Source organism: Anabas testudineus, chromosome 7, assembly GCF_900324465.2.
Source record: "Anabas testudineus chromosome 7, fAnaTes1.2, whole genome shotgun sequence".
NCBI classification, from domain to species: Eukaryota; Metazoa; Chordata; class Actinopteri; order Anabantiformes; family Anabantidae; genus Anabas; species Anabas testudineus.
The window spans coordinates 20,066,787-20,083,331 of NC_046616.1; the positions used below are offsets into that span (position 1 = coordinate 20,066,787).

General features: G+C 40.1%; 1 protein-coding gene across 1 annotated transcript; it reads left to right on the forward strand.

The window, feature by feature from the left end:
• The first annotated feature begins 7,981 nt into the window (after positions 1-7,981).
• Positions 7,982-15,674, forward strand: samd10a (sterile alpha motif domain containing 10a). Its single transcript, XM_026367270.1, has 5 exons — positions 7,982-8,265; positions 9,890-10,071; positions 12,975-13,143; positions 13,223-13,363; positions 15,259-15,674. Exons 1-5 carry the CDS (start codon positions 8,253-8,255, stop codon positions 15,279-15,281), a joined length of 528 nt encoding a protein of 175 aa, XP_026223055.1. The 5' UTR covers positions 7,982-8,252; the 3' UTR covers positions 15,282-15,674.
• The last annotated feature ends 871 nt before the right edge of the window (positions 15,675-16,545 follow it).

Consider the following 16,545-nt stretch of genomic DNA (forward strand, 5'->3'; position numbering starts at 1 on the left):
ACTGGAGGAGAGAGGAGCACCCTCACTTTCGCACTTCATGTTTGTCATGTCATATTCTGAAGCACTCAGCTTTACTGAAAACGCAGTTTCTATGATACATCTAATACGAGCTACCTCTATCAATCAGAGTCAAAGCTGAAATCCTATGAGCCGTTTTCCATCCGTGACATCACAGCAAACCAGAGGGGAAACAGTTCATCACCTCCAGAGCTCGCAGCACCAGGACTTTACTCAAAATAGTCTTTTTTTATTCAGCGGGTTAGAATAAACTAGGATGTATTAAAATTCTCAAGTACATTTTATCACTGCTATGATGATGTTATGGTTTATTTTTAATACATAAGCAAATCAAAATTGTCACATTTAGACAGCTGTAATGTTTTGATTTTGAATTACAGTAAAATTGTAAAAGAAAATCATTAGTACTAAACTAGCACTACACAAAATATAAAATGACAGTCTAATTGTGGAGGTGGCAGTGTTCAAAGTGAAATCTGTGAAACATCTTAGAGTCTTTTACTTCACACATGCACACTGACACAGTCTAAACCTCAACCTAACAGCAAACCTACAGGAACTGGAACAAATAAAACAAATACCCAGTGTGTGTGTGTGTGGAGGCTGTCACCGTACACACCCAGACCTCTGAGCTCTTTGCCCCACAAACCCACACTTTCATTCACAACACAAGTCTTTGTACAGTTGTACAGTTCACTGCCCTGGGTGTAAGGGCTTGGGTGCAGCTACTTTAGGACTCTTTTGACTCTTTTCATTTAAACGTTAGCTGCTTCACTGTGCCAGTAATACACCACATTTTTAAAAGTTTAAAACAATTTATTTTGACCTTTGAGAGAGCGCTGATTACATTTCACTTTTCTTTGCTATATGTTCTTCAGTTCTGTTACATTAGCGATGGTGAACAGCATTACAATTAGTACATATTTCTTTTACAAGGTTTTTTGATCCTGAAGTAGTGTGATTTGTCAACATGCATTAAAACAAACTCCAGTCAGTTTCTCATGTTTCTCTCTCAAATGTGGGTTCAATCTGGTCTTCATGGGTCTTCCACCATGCAGTTTACTTTAAAGTGATGTGTTTTGTGGCAGGACTGTGCACTGTTGTACCTTGATGTTGGAACTCAGCTTGTATCTGTTTTGAAGTCGCTCGGTTCTTGGTTCTTTTTCCCCCACTTGATCTATTTAAATACATTTTCATTTTGCAGGCATGAGCCTTAAATGTCTTCATAATAGTAGCAGCTGTGCTAACACAGGCATCATGCTGCTAGGAGAGGGTCTTGTAGCCTTTGCCATAACTGTGCATGGCAATTATTTTTGTTCTCCTCTTTCCGTTTCTCACCCCTCCTTAGGGCTACCAATAATAATAAGTTTGCTCCGGCCATTTTAGAAGATCTTACTCAATAAGCAAGAACAAGCGTGTTGTTTCCATGCAGTTAGGTACCGATACTTTTCACCTCATCTGAATGTACAGACCACCATTAATCCCAGACATTCCACAAAAACGTTTTTGCCACTATTGTGACATGACCTCATTCTGAACAAGAGTAACACTGTGTGCATTATTTTGCAGCGATCTTTTCACTGACCCTTTTAGAAGCAGGGCCCATTTCCTGTATCCTGTTTGTGCCAGGTCCCACCTGTTTTACCTAGAAACACCCTGCTGTGTTACATATTCTCTGTGAGCTCTTTTACTCCTTGATTTGTAAACAAGCTCTCATTGTATCAATTGAAACATGTTGCAGGGGCTCGGACTTTCTGGTCCCATGAAACAAGTGCAGCTTTCTTCTGCAGGTTGTGGCGGCTCCACCCGGAGTTTTTCTTGAATGGCGTCACACAGTTGCCGCTGTTTTAGCTTTGACTCACCTGCCCGTCACAATGCTTACGTCAGACTTCTGTATGTGGTCTTCTCAACATTTCCACATTGAGGCCAGATTTACTGGTATGCTCTTGAAAGCAGAACATGATATGTGGGCCTGTGCAACATATGGGGACGTTTTTGTTTATTCCTTCTATTGTTTTGTGTCTATTTAGTTTTAACACCAGTGGTCCAAATTCTGAGCCGGCCTGTAAATCGCTCTGTGTGTACCTTAAAGTCTTACTGGAGCGTGTGGCTTCTTAAGCACAGGTCTATATTATTTACATGTTCAGAATTTAGTTTAACTTGCGTGAAATAACAGAGGATAATGGATATTGGATAATGAGCCAAAAAATATCAAATTACTATGGCGTACATATTTTCTATAGTTTCTTTGTGTACTGAAGTCAAAATAATCATGAGTATGAGCCTGGGGTGGCAGCGGCTCAGTTGGTAGAGCAGTTGTCTACAAAGTCCAAGGTTAGTGCCTCAACTTCCAGCTCCTTCTGGCTATCTGCCAAGGTGTCCTTAGACAAGACACCAAAGTCCTGTAGTAATGATGATATGTACTGTCCAACCACAATTTAATCGAATCAATAAAGTATGTCATTACTGTTATTAGCCTGATAAAACCTTATTCTGACATTTGTTTAAGCCAAATTACAAGTTTCTAAAAATGACACTTTAACTAACTGACTAGGAGAAAATTCCCAGTGTGTTTCTTAATTATTGTTGGAAATGTGGGTTAAAGTTGTGTCTAGTTGTTTGTTTTAGAGCGGCCTATATCCGCTGCAGTGTTCACATCAATGTAAAAGAACAAACAGGAGCAATTGGCCGCCACACTTCACCACCATGGACCTTGTTTCCGGGTGCTTTTGCATCCACTGCTGTTCTTTTCTTTACATCTTTTCTCTTTGTACTTGGGACAATGAATTCTTTCTGAGGCATCACCATCTTAAGAATTTAGTCATTAAATAGGACCAGTGTTGTCCTGAACAAATCTAATTTGTTGGCCACATGTCACAGCATACTTCAAACATTCTCCAAGAAATTAAGTTCAGTGTGTTTGCACTTGCCAGACTCATGGCAGTGTGTACACATCTGGAGAAAGCCAACACACAAGCACACACTCATCGCGTCTCCATTAGGTAGTCTGCTCGACAGATACTCTTTTTCTCAACATTGGCTTTCAAAGCTTCGTCCTTTCTCCATTCTTTAGTTTGTGAAAAACAGTGCCACTTTTCTCTAGACATTTTCTTTACTATGATCCACATTCTTTGCTTGTTACAATTTTCTTGCAGATCTGAACCAGCAGCAAAGCTATTTGCTCCACAAATAGCATTTGATCACAGTTTACATTCTCTTCTTTAATTTGTGTAACAACATTTCATAACCAAAAAACAAACTCCACATTATTAGTCAACATTATGACAACTTGCTAAAATTAGTATACATTTAAAAAAATAATTAAGAATAAAATCCATTGCTAACAAACCTAACCTAACATAATATTGCCCGCCTGGATAAAGTGAATGCAACAAATAACAGCTGTGCTGTGTACATCAGTGCTGTATATGGACAGAGGGATGCACTGTTAGATTTGTGCACAGTGTATTGTTAACGTGAAAATAACTATCATTTTTAAAAACCAAAAAGGATAGTCCAGTATTTTCCTGTAAAAGACATTAGTAGGCTGCATAAGGTAAAAGGTGCCATTCTTGTTCTGTACATACTTTAAAAAAAGACATTTTTTACAACAGAGTTGAGCTGCTTTTAGGCACGGTTCACATTATTTAGAATATAATATAGATATCTAGATTATCAGTGTAGTTTTGACTATAAGAATAACTGCTTGTAGGTATGTAAACAGTTTATAATCATTTACATTGGATTTAAAACAACTGCCTAGCATATCTCTCAAAACCTCCTGTGATGCCACATGTCACTGCACACAGAAGAAGACTGCCCTCTTGTGCTTACTTTAGGCCCCCACAGTTATACTATCTCTCACTTAAATGTATTTTCCTCATAAAGTGCTATTAAAATGGCTACAGTTACTACTTGGCCATTGCATTACAGTACATGTTTGATGTGTCTTTTTAAAGCATGGACTCAAATAATAGGCTGGGGGAGGGTTACTCTGAAATAACTGTAAACTTCAATTGATGAAAAGAAATCCATAGTTAAACATTAAAACAAAAGGCCGCTGCTCAGTATAAACCTCAAATGTATACTAATAATATTTGAGGCTCTTTGATGTTCTCCTCTGTGGAAACTATTAATTCAAACAGTCCCTTTCATCTTTTAGCGCTCTAACCAGGCCAAATGTGTCCATGTGAGTTCAAGAGGAGCCCCCATGGTTCCAGTCTCTGTTTCTTCAGAACCATCTGCAGAAACCACTCATTCCCATACACCCCCAATTAAACTGTAACCAGAAAGCTGGGTTTATAATGCTACATGTAGTTTGTGGTGTAACTGTTATAAACTACATTGTGTTTCCATGACCGCTGTTTTGAAAAATCAGGAGAAAGCCATTGAAGCGTTAATCACCAGTGGTGAATGGGCATATTTCAGGCATCGATTGCGGGAGGATGCAGGAGAATATCTGGCAGATGTTGTTATCGAGTGTGGAGTCATTTCAAATCCACATCAGTCACATGATGCAAAATCAAAAACAGCAGGGAGTTCTCCCTTACATCCTCTCTTGGCATGTTTTTATTCCAGTAAACCCAGACAGCCAGAGAGCGAGAAAGAGTTACATCAGGACATTGAGGGCACCCAGAGGGACATGCCCATGCAACTGTTGCATTGTGGTTGTTGTGATTAGAGGTGTAGCTACAAATAAAAAGACCAATGATCTGAAGAGCATTCTGGATCACCAATGAATATTTATTCTAAATCACTAACTGTATGATCAGGTACCTTAAAGGAATATGTTAAATGACTCAGTGTGTTTACATGCACTTAAGTAACCAGGTTATGGTTGGCTTTCACGGAAGGCTGATTTCTTAAGTGTCATGTAAATGGGAAACATCGTTACCTTAATTTGAGTTCTAATTGAGTTTTTACAAGAGCACATGTGCAGACCAAAGTGTGCAGACACTGACCACTCTACTACAATCAGCTGAAAAGTGCTGTTAAATGAAAGGAGAGATCATTACGCAGAGTGATGTGGCTTGAAATTCAAATAAAACTGAAACCAATGCAAAGTTTAACCCAGATGCCAAAATAAGTCACTTTTGCTGGTGATGGTATATGGGAAATATGTGACTTCTTTTAGTTGCTAAATGGTCCATGGTTTTTATCAGCAAGTCTCTAAATCTATTTCCCATTTGGTGCTGAAGATAGCTGCCTTCTGCAACACTATAAGGGTGAACCAAAACATTAACATTGCAGGCCAGACAGCTGAACAATGAGTTGAATCTCACTATTCAGCTCCATGAAGCCACAGATTGAGCTGCTAATTCAGGGGATAATTCTCTGTGAGTTCATCAGTATGATTCATCCCTTCCACGCTGCCACATTACTATAGGTATAATACTGAGACGTGTACTTATTTGTATCCTATGTAACTTTATATCTCTGTCCCACAAATGTTATACTTCTCTATAGGTGTAAGTTGAATGGAGCTATGCTGGGAATTACATGGCATCAACAGTCTCTGTGTAGTAATAATAAGTATGACAAAGAGTTATGTTGTCTCGTCTTGATGGGTACAACAACACCAACTGTTGGCGGAGTTGTCAGTCAAGTTTGTAGACTACTACACAGTCCTGAGAAGATCTGTAATCCAGCAACATAAGGACAAACACATGTGTTTGTAGTTATTGGCTTCACTGTTGTGCACACAAAATAATTGATTTTAGTATCTATGCGTAGCTACTGGCTAAACAACCAAACTGTATAATAAACGGCTAGATTTTGATCCACTTTGACCTCATACAGCTAAATACTATTTCTATGCACTGGTATTAGGCGCAGCTAATAATAGTTTATAATGAACAGTTTAATTTAATATTTGCATATATTTTTATTTACCTACTTTTACTTAATAATAATAATAATAAAACACTACTTTTACCACTGGTGGTATCCAACTCAAAAGTTAAGAGGTGAATTTATTTCCAAAATATGTTATCTTTACATTTGGAAGGCAGTTGTTGAATTTCATTTGGAGCAGATTGAACAATATCATAATGTACTGTTTATCTCTGTGTATGTTAAGTCATTTAATTTTGTTATTTGTGTCACAACAATGACAATTCCCACAGCTCTGATGGTATAAAAACCAGTCTAGAAGACACATTGTGTGACTCCAGGAATTATATTAATAATATAGTCTTTGTTCATCTTACAGCTGAATGAAGTAGCAGTATGAAGTATATCTTCAGCTGGTTTTGTAGTCAGGAGCCTTGAGGGGCATAACATGAGCTCTTTGCAGATACCCTGTTACAAACATCTGTGTCTGTCTTTCAGTGTGCATGAGAACACCTGCGCTCATTCGCCTCTTCCATTGATCAAGTGCCACACGCTGTCCTGGTTAATATTTTGGGTTTTATGTTCTACCTTGATCTGTCTAATCAGCTTTCACCATCACACCTGCAGAATCTGTCTCAGGAGGACAGCCGTGTACCAGATCTGCTTTTTCCCCTGTTGGTTCCAGTTTGATAACATAAACAGCCGCAGTGTCAGACATTTCAGAGAGTTTTGTTTCTTGTAGATTTCGGCCAAAACTGAGAAACCAGAGCAGTCTGACAAAAAAGTATGAAATATTTATAAATATACAGATGAGAACCACAACATTTATTTTTGTGCAGATTCTTCAGGGGCAATCCTTCAGCTATTCCCCCAAGCTTTAGTAAAGCTTGTAGCAATGGATAAACAAATCCAGCTTGCCCTCCTTTTTTAGCAGACCTTTGTAGTCTTTGGTTTAATGTATTTATGTTACACTGTAACTAGTTGCGGTCTTGATAGCATTTAAATGGGTACGCTGTGTGTCATATTCGCAGGTGTTTGCAGTTTTCCATCTTGGGAATGTAAAGTATGTGCCTATGAGTGATAGTGACAAGAACAAATATGTAAAGCTGCATATGTGTCTTATAGTTGTTGTTGTATAGCAGATTTTTGTTGAAGTGAAAGTAAGTAAATTCAAACCCTTTAACTTTTGGACTAAGCCTCAACTTGAGCATAATTGAAAATCTATGTGTAAGACAAGGTAGAATACTGTATGTCAGAAGTGATTCTGTAATGATCTGAAGTTTATTAATTAGTGAAAATAGACTTTTACCTGGCTACAGAGAGTGTTTGCTAGCTGTGAAGTACTGATTCAGTAGGATGACCTAACTTTTGCATTTAATACAAAATTGTTAAATTTTTCTAAGGTGATGTAATAAAAAGTAACAGTGCATTAAATTGAAGAAAGTCTCTGTTTTTGTGGCTGTAGGTGCTGTATTTACTACCCCTGACTTCAGAAATCAGCAAAATATGTATTGTGCCCAGTAGAAGGCAGACAACTGCACACAGTATGTGACTGTATTCATATATGTTCGTCCTATAAGCTGTTAGCAAACTCACAGGGTGGAAGGTATGACATTAAATAAATGAAAGAAAATGTAAACAACTGGTAAATTAGAAGTTTAAAGTTCAAGTTTGGTCCGCTTTACAAGACCAAGTGTGATCAATAAAATGATTCTATGGGCAGGTGGGAGCAGGAACAGTGTCTGATGTCTGTCCTGATGTCCTGCAGCTCTTGTGGACAAACCACACATAGAGGGTCCATCACAGAGAGGGCCCACTGCCCACAGGCGCGCACAGAGCTCCCTTTCTTTAAGAAAAGGCAACGGGGAATTCCTTATGTTGGATGCTGCAGTGATGAGAAGCCTTTTCATCCGGCTGTTTTTCAGTCTCCACTGGCTGCGTTAATTACAGGGCCCGGGGCTGCACTTTGAGCTCACTGCGTTCATGCGGGCTCCTGAGAAAAAGCCGCGCGTCTCATTCTCACGACACAGATAAAAACCGCGCGCACAAATACGCACAGCGCGTACGCGAGCGCGCAGGAGCCTGAGCCGAGCCAGCGGAACCAGTCCGCCAGCTGCTCGGGGACATTCCTGTCTGTCTGTCTGTCTGTCTGGCTGTCTGGCTGCAACAACTTCAGCCCGCAGAAACAAGCAGCGAAGCGCACCGCGGACGACGTGCGCCGCTTTTAAGCCATTTCCAAAGTCGAACCAGCAGGAGCCGAGAGGATGTGTTGCGGCTGTCGACCTACCAGACCCCGGGGAAAGTTTGCACGTTGAGAACACAGAGCGGCAACAGAGAGGGGACCATCAGGCACCGCAGACGATGGGAGACTTAGACTAGATCCACTACGGCACGGAAACGCCATGGCTGTGGACGGTAGGTAGATTTCTCTTGGATACATAAATAAGTTCGACATGAATTCGTCGGACTTTGAATCCAAATAGCCTGAATTCAAGGGAAACTTTAACTTTTAAGCCCCACACGAGTCTGCTATTAAAGTCAGTACTTGCTAAACCGGTTTGACAGTCACGTTAGTGACCGCATCTGATAACAACATGCCTTCGGTATGACAAGTAACATCTAGAGTCTACAGTATGAGGCTTTACCTTTACCTTTCCAATTCAATCTCCGCCTACCAGACACCACCGCACAGTAAGGTATCTTCAAAATAGGCACATCACAGGTGGCTGATAAAAACAAGAGCTGGATGTAGGGGGGTCTGCTGACGGACAGTGACCCGGTGCTGAAACGGACAGCGCACTGCAAGAAACCAGCGGCACCAGTTTGATGGTGTGGCTGCTGTGGTCAGTGCTTTGCACAGGCTCAGGTAAAGTTTCTCTTAACTGGACATCTTCCCCTGCAGATACAGTTCACAGCACTTATGTGTAGGTTTTAATGGGATGCATAAGGCTCCATACAAATGAGCAATCAAGTTGAAGATTGGTGTACTGTATGTTCCAATACTGCAATCAGGAGCTTTAATCCACAGCATAAACCCAGTGAAAATACCAGGTGTGGGTAAAAAAAATGTGTTTGTGGAATCCGGTGCTTGCAGTTTATATGTGTAAGAAGAACTCAGTCTGACAAGTGGTCTTAATTATCCATATTACATCCGTGAAAGGGGCACATTTGTGTTTACAGCAGCAGCCCGGAGGAGTAATAACGCTGTGAGTGAGGGCTCATACATACACAGTCTTGAATTTGTACCTCAAAGAAACAAAAACTGCATACAGAGTTTTATTCATAATAATCTGAAGCTGCTGGTTTGCCTTAATGATCGCGGGACTCGGCTTTGCTCCGCTCTCAGTGGGAGATGTTGGATGACAGAAAGGAGAAGCACAGAGCGAGGAACACCAAAAGAGACGGTCTTTCATCCCCCCTACCCCCTCTACAGTCTCTCTCTTTCTGCCCTCTTTTCAAATTCTCTTAGTCAGTTTAAGTTGCATGTTAACGCGCACACACACAAACACAGCTGCACACATCGCTTCAGTCATGATAAGAAAATCCTTCCAATCTGGCACATGAATCAGTAATGACCTGTGGCTTTCTGCCAGAATCTGTGCCAGCAACCGTGTGTTTACTGTAGCTGCACACTTTCTTTAATTACTTAATGTTGGGGAGCCACCTGCTGTTGAGTGGGCGTGAATGTCTGCCTACAGGGCTCCTCATAATGATGAGAAAGTGGCTCATCTAACAGCTCTGACATTCACCTACAAGCTCCACATAAAGCAACGGTGGTACCAGACTTCCGTGAATTACCCAAGAGCTTGTCCAGGCACAGATACTGTAACCCCGAAGGTGGTCTCGTGCCTTCTCGGTTTCAACAGAGCAGGTACGAGCAGGTACTTCGTAATGAGATCATCCCTGAATGAGAGGCTGTCCAGGTGGGCTCAGCTCTGGCTGAATGGGGTGAGGGAGTTTTCATGCTGTCTTTAAGTTGTCAGTGACTACATTCAACATGGCTGTCTACTCATTATACCCTCTGCTTTTATCACTCCAGCTGCATCCAGTTTCAGTTTCTGCAGACCGGCTGTGGAGTACAGGGCTCTGCCTGAGGACTTCAAGCACCAGCTAAGTCGACGGACAGGAGGGAACCTTACCTGGCATGATGGGCGTGGACAGAAAACGGCAGGAGGCAGGACAGTGAAGCTGCTGCAGCAGCCAGGCACAGAAGCCCTGCAGGTACTGAACGTCTGTACATGACCTCAACATGTTGAATAGCACACCTGGTTCATGGACTGATGTTGTGTGATACCACCTTAGATATTCTTTTTGTGCAGGCCAAGAGTGTTAGCTGTTGGTTAGTGCCATGTTTAATTTGATTACTTCTTCGATTCAGGTGGTCAGATGACCTCATTGTGTTGGCAGCTGAAACACATTAATCACTGCAGTTATTATTCAGTGGAAGGGTCTTACCTATTTGCTTAGTGAAATCCATGGTGGTGACTTTTGTCAGCGTATATTTTATAGAAATTGAGAATTCAGATGTCATTTGAGTTGGATGAAAGCTCTCGCCTCAGACACATAACAAATCTAATGACTACTTAGTTTTCTTGTCCTAGTCAACGTGAGTATACACACAGATGGTCTTCGCTAACTCTTCTCCCAGATTTCGTTACACAGACATCTGAAAGTAAAAAAAAAAAAATCAGTCCGACAAATGTGGCTGGTCACCATCTATTGCTGCAAATGGGCACTTTGTTAGCAGAGAATGGAAGTTGCTCTCTCCCCAGCGGGTTGGTGGGCTCTAACAGCCTTTTAGCTTGGCTTTAAATAGCACAGGGTCTCCAACACTATATTGCAACAGCACTGTTTGTTGAGTGGAACTAGAAAGAAATAGAATTTTCTACTGAATGCCTGATAATATACCGTCTGCGATTGCTGTTTCAGGATAATACACAGTATGCAAAGGCCATTTTGTTATGGATTTCTTTTATGAGAAATATTATCAGATACACTTCCAGTAGCTGTTCTGTTCCAGTTTAAATTAAATATTTAGTTTTTATTCATTTCATTATCTGATAAAGCATTGTCTGCTTGCACATTCAGCGCTGTCGACAGAGGCAATCCGTTTCTGCTGTAAACTGGCCTCATTTCAAGTCTTTGCTTACGAGTCAGAGAGCCAGTGCCTTTGTCTTCACCCTATGAAAGGCTCTTTAAGAGGCGGTTATGAACTGAGGCTAAAGCTGCAAACATAGAACTGGGCTGGGCTGATAACGGAGTTGTATAAAACGCATTGTTTGTTTGCTTCAGTCCTCTTGGATGCACATAAAGTAGTGACCAGTTTATTTTAGTCTTGGAGAACATAAAGTTAATCAGTGTTTTGTGCTGCACTGGAACATGTGTGCAGTGTTTTTACACTTTACCTCAGGTTTGTTTTCTCTACTTTATCCTTTTTTATCCTGTGAACATCTAAGTTATCCCCAGAAAAGCATACAAAAGCAATAAACACTCATTATAGTCTCTGTCTGTCGTCTGACTGCCACCATTATTTATACCTCATCAACCACTGCAGATGCAGAACAGCATGATACATTCATTAGCTGCTGAAAGAAAGATGGGCAGCGAGGTTTTTCAAACAAGATTGTGAAGCCCAGTTTAATTCCAGTTTCTAAATAGTGGGGAGTTGCTGCTTCTCTTTGTCTTTTAGGGAACTGTAATGGACATTTAATGAAAATATCTAATAAATAACTAAATAGGAGCTATAATAGAATGTCATAATAACAAAAATCATTACTTGCAGGCATCTCATCATCAAATGGTGACATACAGTGTGGGATTTTGGGGACAATATTACAGTTTAACCACTGCATTCAAAACAGTTGATGAATTTGGGAAAATGTTCACATTAACTTCACTGCACAGTAAAGGAGGTACCGGTCCTTTGTGTGATCATTTAGAATACATGTATCCACACAAACATAATCACTACTAATTAACCACTAATGCTGGGACTGCAGGATGTGTAGCAGCACCTATCACTAGTCAGACAGAGTGTGAGAGTGTGAAGTGAAGCTACTGAGTGTTTCACTGAGCTGGAAGTAAAATGAAACAAGTGGAAATCCGGTGCCCTTGAAGTTTAGAGCGGGGAGTATAAAGATAAAAGCAAAACGTCTGTGGAGATTCTCAGTCATGCAGGTCATGGTTTTCCCAAAGGTTCTTGTCAATGGCAGCTAGACTTGCTTGAGTAGTTCCTCAAGGAATTTCCCTTCTCATACCAAAGACATTTTAGTTCTTACTAAAGAAATGTTTCGAAACATCTTCAGGAACTTCAAGCCAGTCCAGGCATAGCGTTATTTTGTAATAAAAGCGAAAACACAATAATATGATATTGTAGGACAAAAGTGGACTGGGCATCAGTCACTATTTTCCTGCATGTACTTCTAGTGCTCTGTGCTTCTAGTCTTGCTTTGTGGTCAGGGAGGGTGGGGGTAACAAATATTAACACTTAATACTTGATGTAGGACAGTAAACACCGACTTGATAAATGAATGGTCAGCATTGGTATAAAAACAAAAAATACAAATCAAAGAAATACACATTTTCCAACCAAACTCACCAAATCATATAGGAAGCTACAGAATGAGAGACACTTAAATTACCCAGTTTACTGTAGGAATAATTCTATGTGTTTGTCTTTACTTGATTGACAGAGGCAAAGACAGAGCTTGAAAAGACTTCTACACATTTACATTCTGCTCAGCTTAAAGATTAAAGAGCTGGAATTCATGATCATGTCCTCCTGTGCTGTTGCAGGAGCTGCTGCTGCATGTTTGCTGATCCTCCCAACACAGGTTTACATAATGTATTTTCCTGTTAATGTTGTTAGGGGACGCATGAGGAGTCATTAGAGTTTAGACTATGAATGAGATGCTGTCAAAAGCAGCTGTTTTAAGTGATCATATCTCAGTCCGCCTTGGTGGCCGTTTAGCATTCAGTGCTGTCTGCTTGTGATCCAATCACCCAAGATGCAACTTGATACCAGGTTTAAACAGGGTCCTGTATTGTTTGTTGTATAAAACCAATATATGTAATAACTTTATCTACTCACCTTTCAGTTTTCATGTCTGTCTGTATTGCTGCAGTACCATCACAGTGACAGTTATGGGATATATCACACAAGCCCAACACAGCCCAGCCTGATCCGCCCCGTTGTGCTCTGGTCACAACAAGATGTTTGTAAATGGCTAAAGAAACACTGTCCACACAACTACCTGACCTATGTGGAGGCATTCTCCCACCACGCCATCACAGGTAAGATAATCTGCTAGGAAACATTACACTATATACATACAGCACATTGATTTTTGAGCCAGCTGCTTTTGCCTCACAGGACGTGCGTTGCTGCGTCTGAATGGAGAGAAGCTGGAGAGGATGGGATTAGTTCAAGAGACACTTCGACAGGAGTTACTGCAACAAGTGCTGCAGCTTCAGGTTCAGGAGGAAGGACGCAACTTGCAGCTGCTCAGCAGAGGTGAGTGTGTCAGCGTTTGTGTTTTTACCACTACGTTGACACTGCCTTTAAAGAAAAGGTTTGACATACTGGGAGATGTACTTATTCACATTCTCGCAGAGTTCTATGAGAAGACCAACACCAGTTTTCAATGTGTATGGTAAATATGAAGCAGCTGGTTAGAGTAGTTTTATGTATGAAAGGAAACAGGGGGCTGGCCTAGCTCTGTCAGATGCTAACAAACTGATCTACCATCACCTCTACAGCTTACTAATTAACACAGTAAGTAACTTTTTTTGTCCAGAGTGTAGGAAAACTGAATGCTGGATTGTTTCTTAGCTGGGGCCAGTAAATTTAGTCTCTGATGGCTATCTGGCAGCTACTCAGAGCCAAATATTCTCCAACACATCCCTGTGAAATAGTAATAAAACTGTGAAGTGAAACCAGATGTTCCAGGTTCAGACTCAAAAGGAAGAAAATCTTAATCAAAACCATGTGCCAGCAGTAAGTCATAAGTCACTTCGTATGTTCACATAGAGATTGTTTTTTCTTTTGATAATGCTCTTTATTCAATATTCGTGTTAACTTAATTTAACAGACACTATAAGCCAGGAGTCCATGAGTAAGTCAAGTTGATTAGCTCCAACAAGTCTCTATTAACATGAAAACAGAGAGGGTTAAAAGGATGTAGAACATATGTGTCAAACTCAAGGCCCGCGGGCCACATCCGGCCCGGTTTGTAACTATATCCGGCCCGCGAGATCATTTCTATATTATTATTATTAATAGTCCGGCGATATGAAGCGCTGGTAACACAATAAACTACATATACCATAATGCAGTGCTTCAGCTGCCTTGCCGAACACATTCCGCATTAATCAAGTCTAGTTTACGATGCTGCTAGTTATTGTGAAGCTAAACCAACCCCTCACGATGCCAAGTAATGTTGAACCATATCGTTACAGCGGTGTTCAGAAATACGCACTTTACCGTCTATGTGTAAACTGCACCTGTGCAGATTCAGATGGAGCTGATTAAGCTGCAGTATAATGACTGAAGGTAAAGTACGACACTGCAGGACCTGCACAGTTTATTCACTCCATTCCCTCAGAAATGTCCCAGCTCCGTCCAAATGCGGCTCGAACCTTGTTTATGTTTGGTAGCACAAATCTTAGTGAGAAGCTCTTCTCAGTGATGAAGACTAACAAAACAGCACACAGGAGTCGTCTCACTGGTGAGAACCTACAGTCCATCCTGAGAATCTCCACAACACAGAACCTCACACCAAATATAAACGAACTTGTTGACAAAAACAGATGCAGCTCTGATAAAATGACTGAAGAGCAAAGACTGAATGATTTGATTTGTCATTGCTGAAAAGCACAAATTTTATTTATATTTCCAGGTTTTGTTATGCAGCATGTTCATATTTTGAATCAGCATAATTTTGACAGGATATATTTTTATGGAGAGCAAAATCTTTTGGGATATTTAAAATTTAAGTTATTTTTTTATATAAAATGACATAAGATTAAAGAAATTGGAAGGTTTGTTCTTTTAATGTTTACTTTATTTCTAACTTGTATAATTTAGACAGGATATATTTTTATAGAGAGCAAAATATTATAAGTTATTTAAGGTTTATGTTAAAAAAAGTAAAATTTTAAAAGTTTTAGTGTGTTCAATAAATATTTATCCTGTTCGGCCTGCGACCTAAAGTGTGTTTTGGATTTTGGCCCCCTGTGCAATTGAGTTTGACACCCCTGATGTAGAAGCTTTTAGAAAGGTGAAATTATAACTAGAAAACCAGAAATTTCCTTGTAAAAGAGAGCGTCTGTAAGTTTCCTGAACATGAACAAAGGCTTTTTTTCTTATTTTAAATAAAAAACACATGTATTCATTTGTCTGTTTTGCAGGTTCCTTTGGAAATATATCATAACCAGATTTTATTCTGGTGGAAGAAGTGGACACCGTGGAATTATGAAATATATCATTAAAGAACTGAAACAGATGTGGATCAGATCTGTGGGGAAAAAATGCATTCAATGAGCAGTGATATTCAGAATTACATTTTTAGGTGGTAGCTTCAAAAGTCCAAGACAGCAGCTTTTCATTTCCCATCTGCACGATACAAAGACATTATCTCCATGGATGGACTATGAAATGTGAAAGAGCATCATGACAATCTGTTTTGTCAGTTTATTGTTATATTCTGTAATTAATTGCTATAATTAGACTACGCTCTTACTGTATCAGTCTCTTTCTATTTCTTTCTTTCTCTCTCTATGAAACTTTTTTATAGTCAGACGAACTAATAAAAATATCAAAATAGGTTTTTATTCATTCATTCAGTCACTCATTCAAATGCCTGTTTAAAAGTCTGTAACGTGGGGAAGCACGTGACGATAAACTACATTACCCATGATTCCTCGGGACCGGAAAGTAGGACTCCAACCATGGCTTTGACCAACCGAAGATCCCCATGGAAACGGAGTCCCGCTCGGACAGGTACATGATCGATAGAGTGTTTTTAACATGTGTTTTAATTCTCTCTCCTGAGATAATTCATGGGATTTTTATTAATTTTTTCATTTAATCTTCAGCTCTATCCAACTACAAGCTGTAAAATAACGCTAACCCCACCGACCACCACCGCTCCCTCCCTCCCTCCAGATACAGCAGCGGTGTCTTTCTACTGTAATACTGATGCAGTTCAAATGAAACCTGTGTTTTGTTGGTATGTTTTAATTATTGACACAGTATAGTGGCAGGATGCTGCATGTAGCTCCATCAAATGGCGTTAAACACGGTCCTCGGCAGTAGGTGAGCTGCATGTTGACACGGTTGGTGCGTCACAGGACGAGAAGCCGCTAGGATAAATTCAGACTCCCTTTAATAAACCTTTGAACGGTGTCCGCTTTTAATTTGTATGATTGGTGTATTTTACCACTTAGATCAGTTTCAGTGTTCTGTTGATTTTATTATTTGGATTGAAATCTTCAAAACCTATTAAAGGGCTATTCTGTGTAATAATGTATTTCCTTGAGTTGGATCCATGTTAGCTTCTGCTAAGTGATCCATAGTCCTGAGGGTCACAGAAACAGCTATTTATTACAGTTAAACAAGCAAGTAAAAATAAAAATTAACAAGGCTAAAAACCAGAGGATTGGTAAAACATAACATAATACAATATATACAGTGTA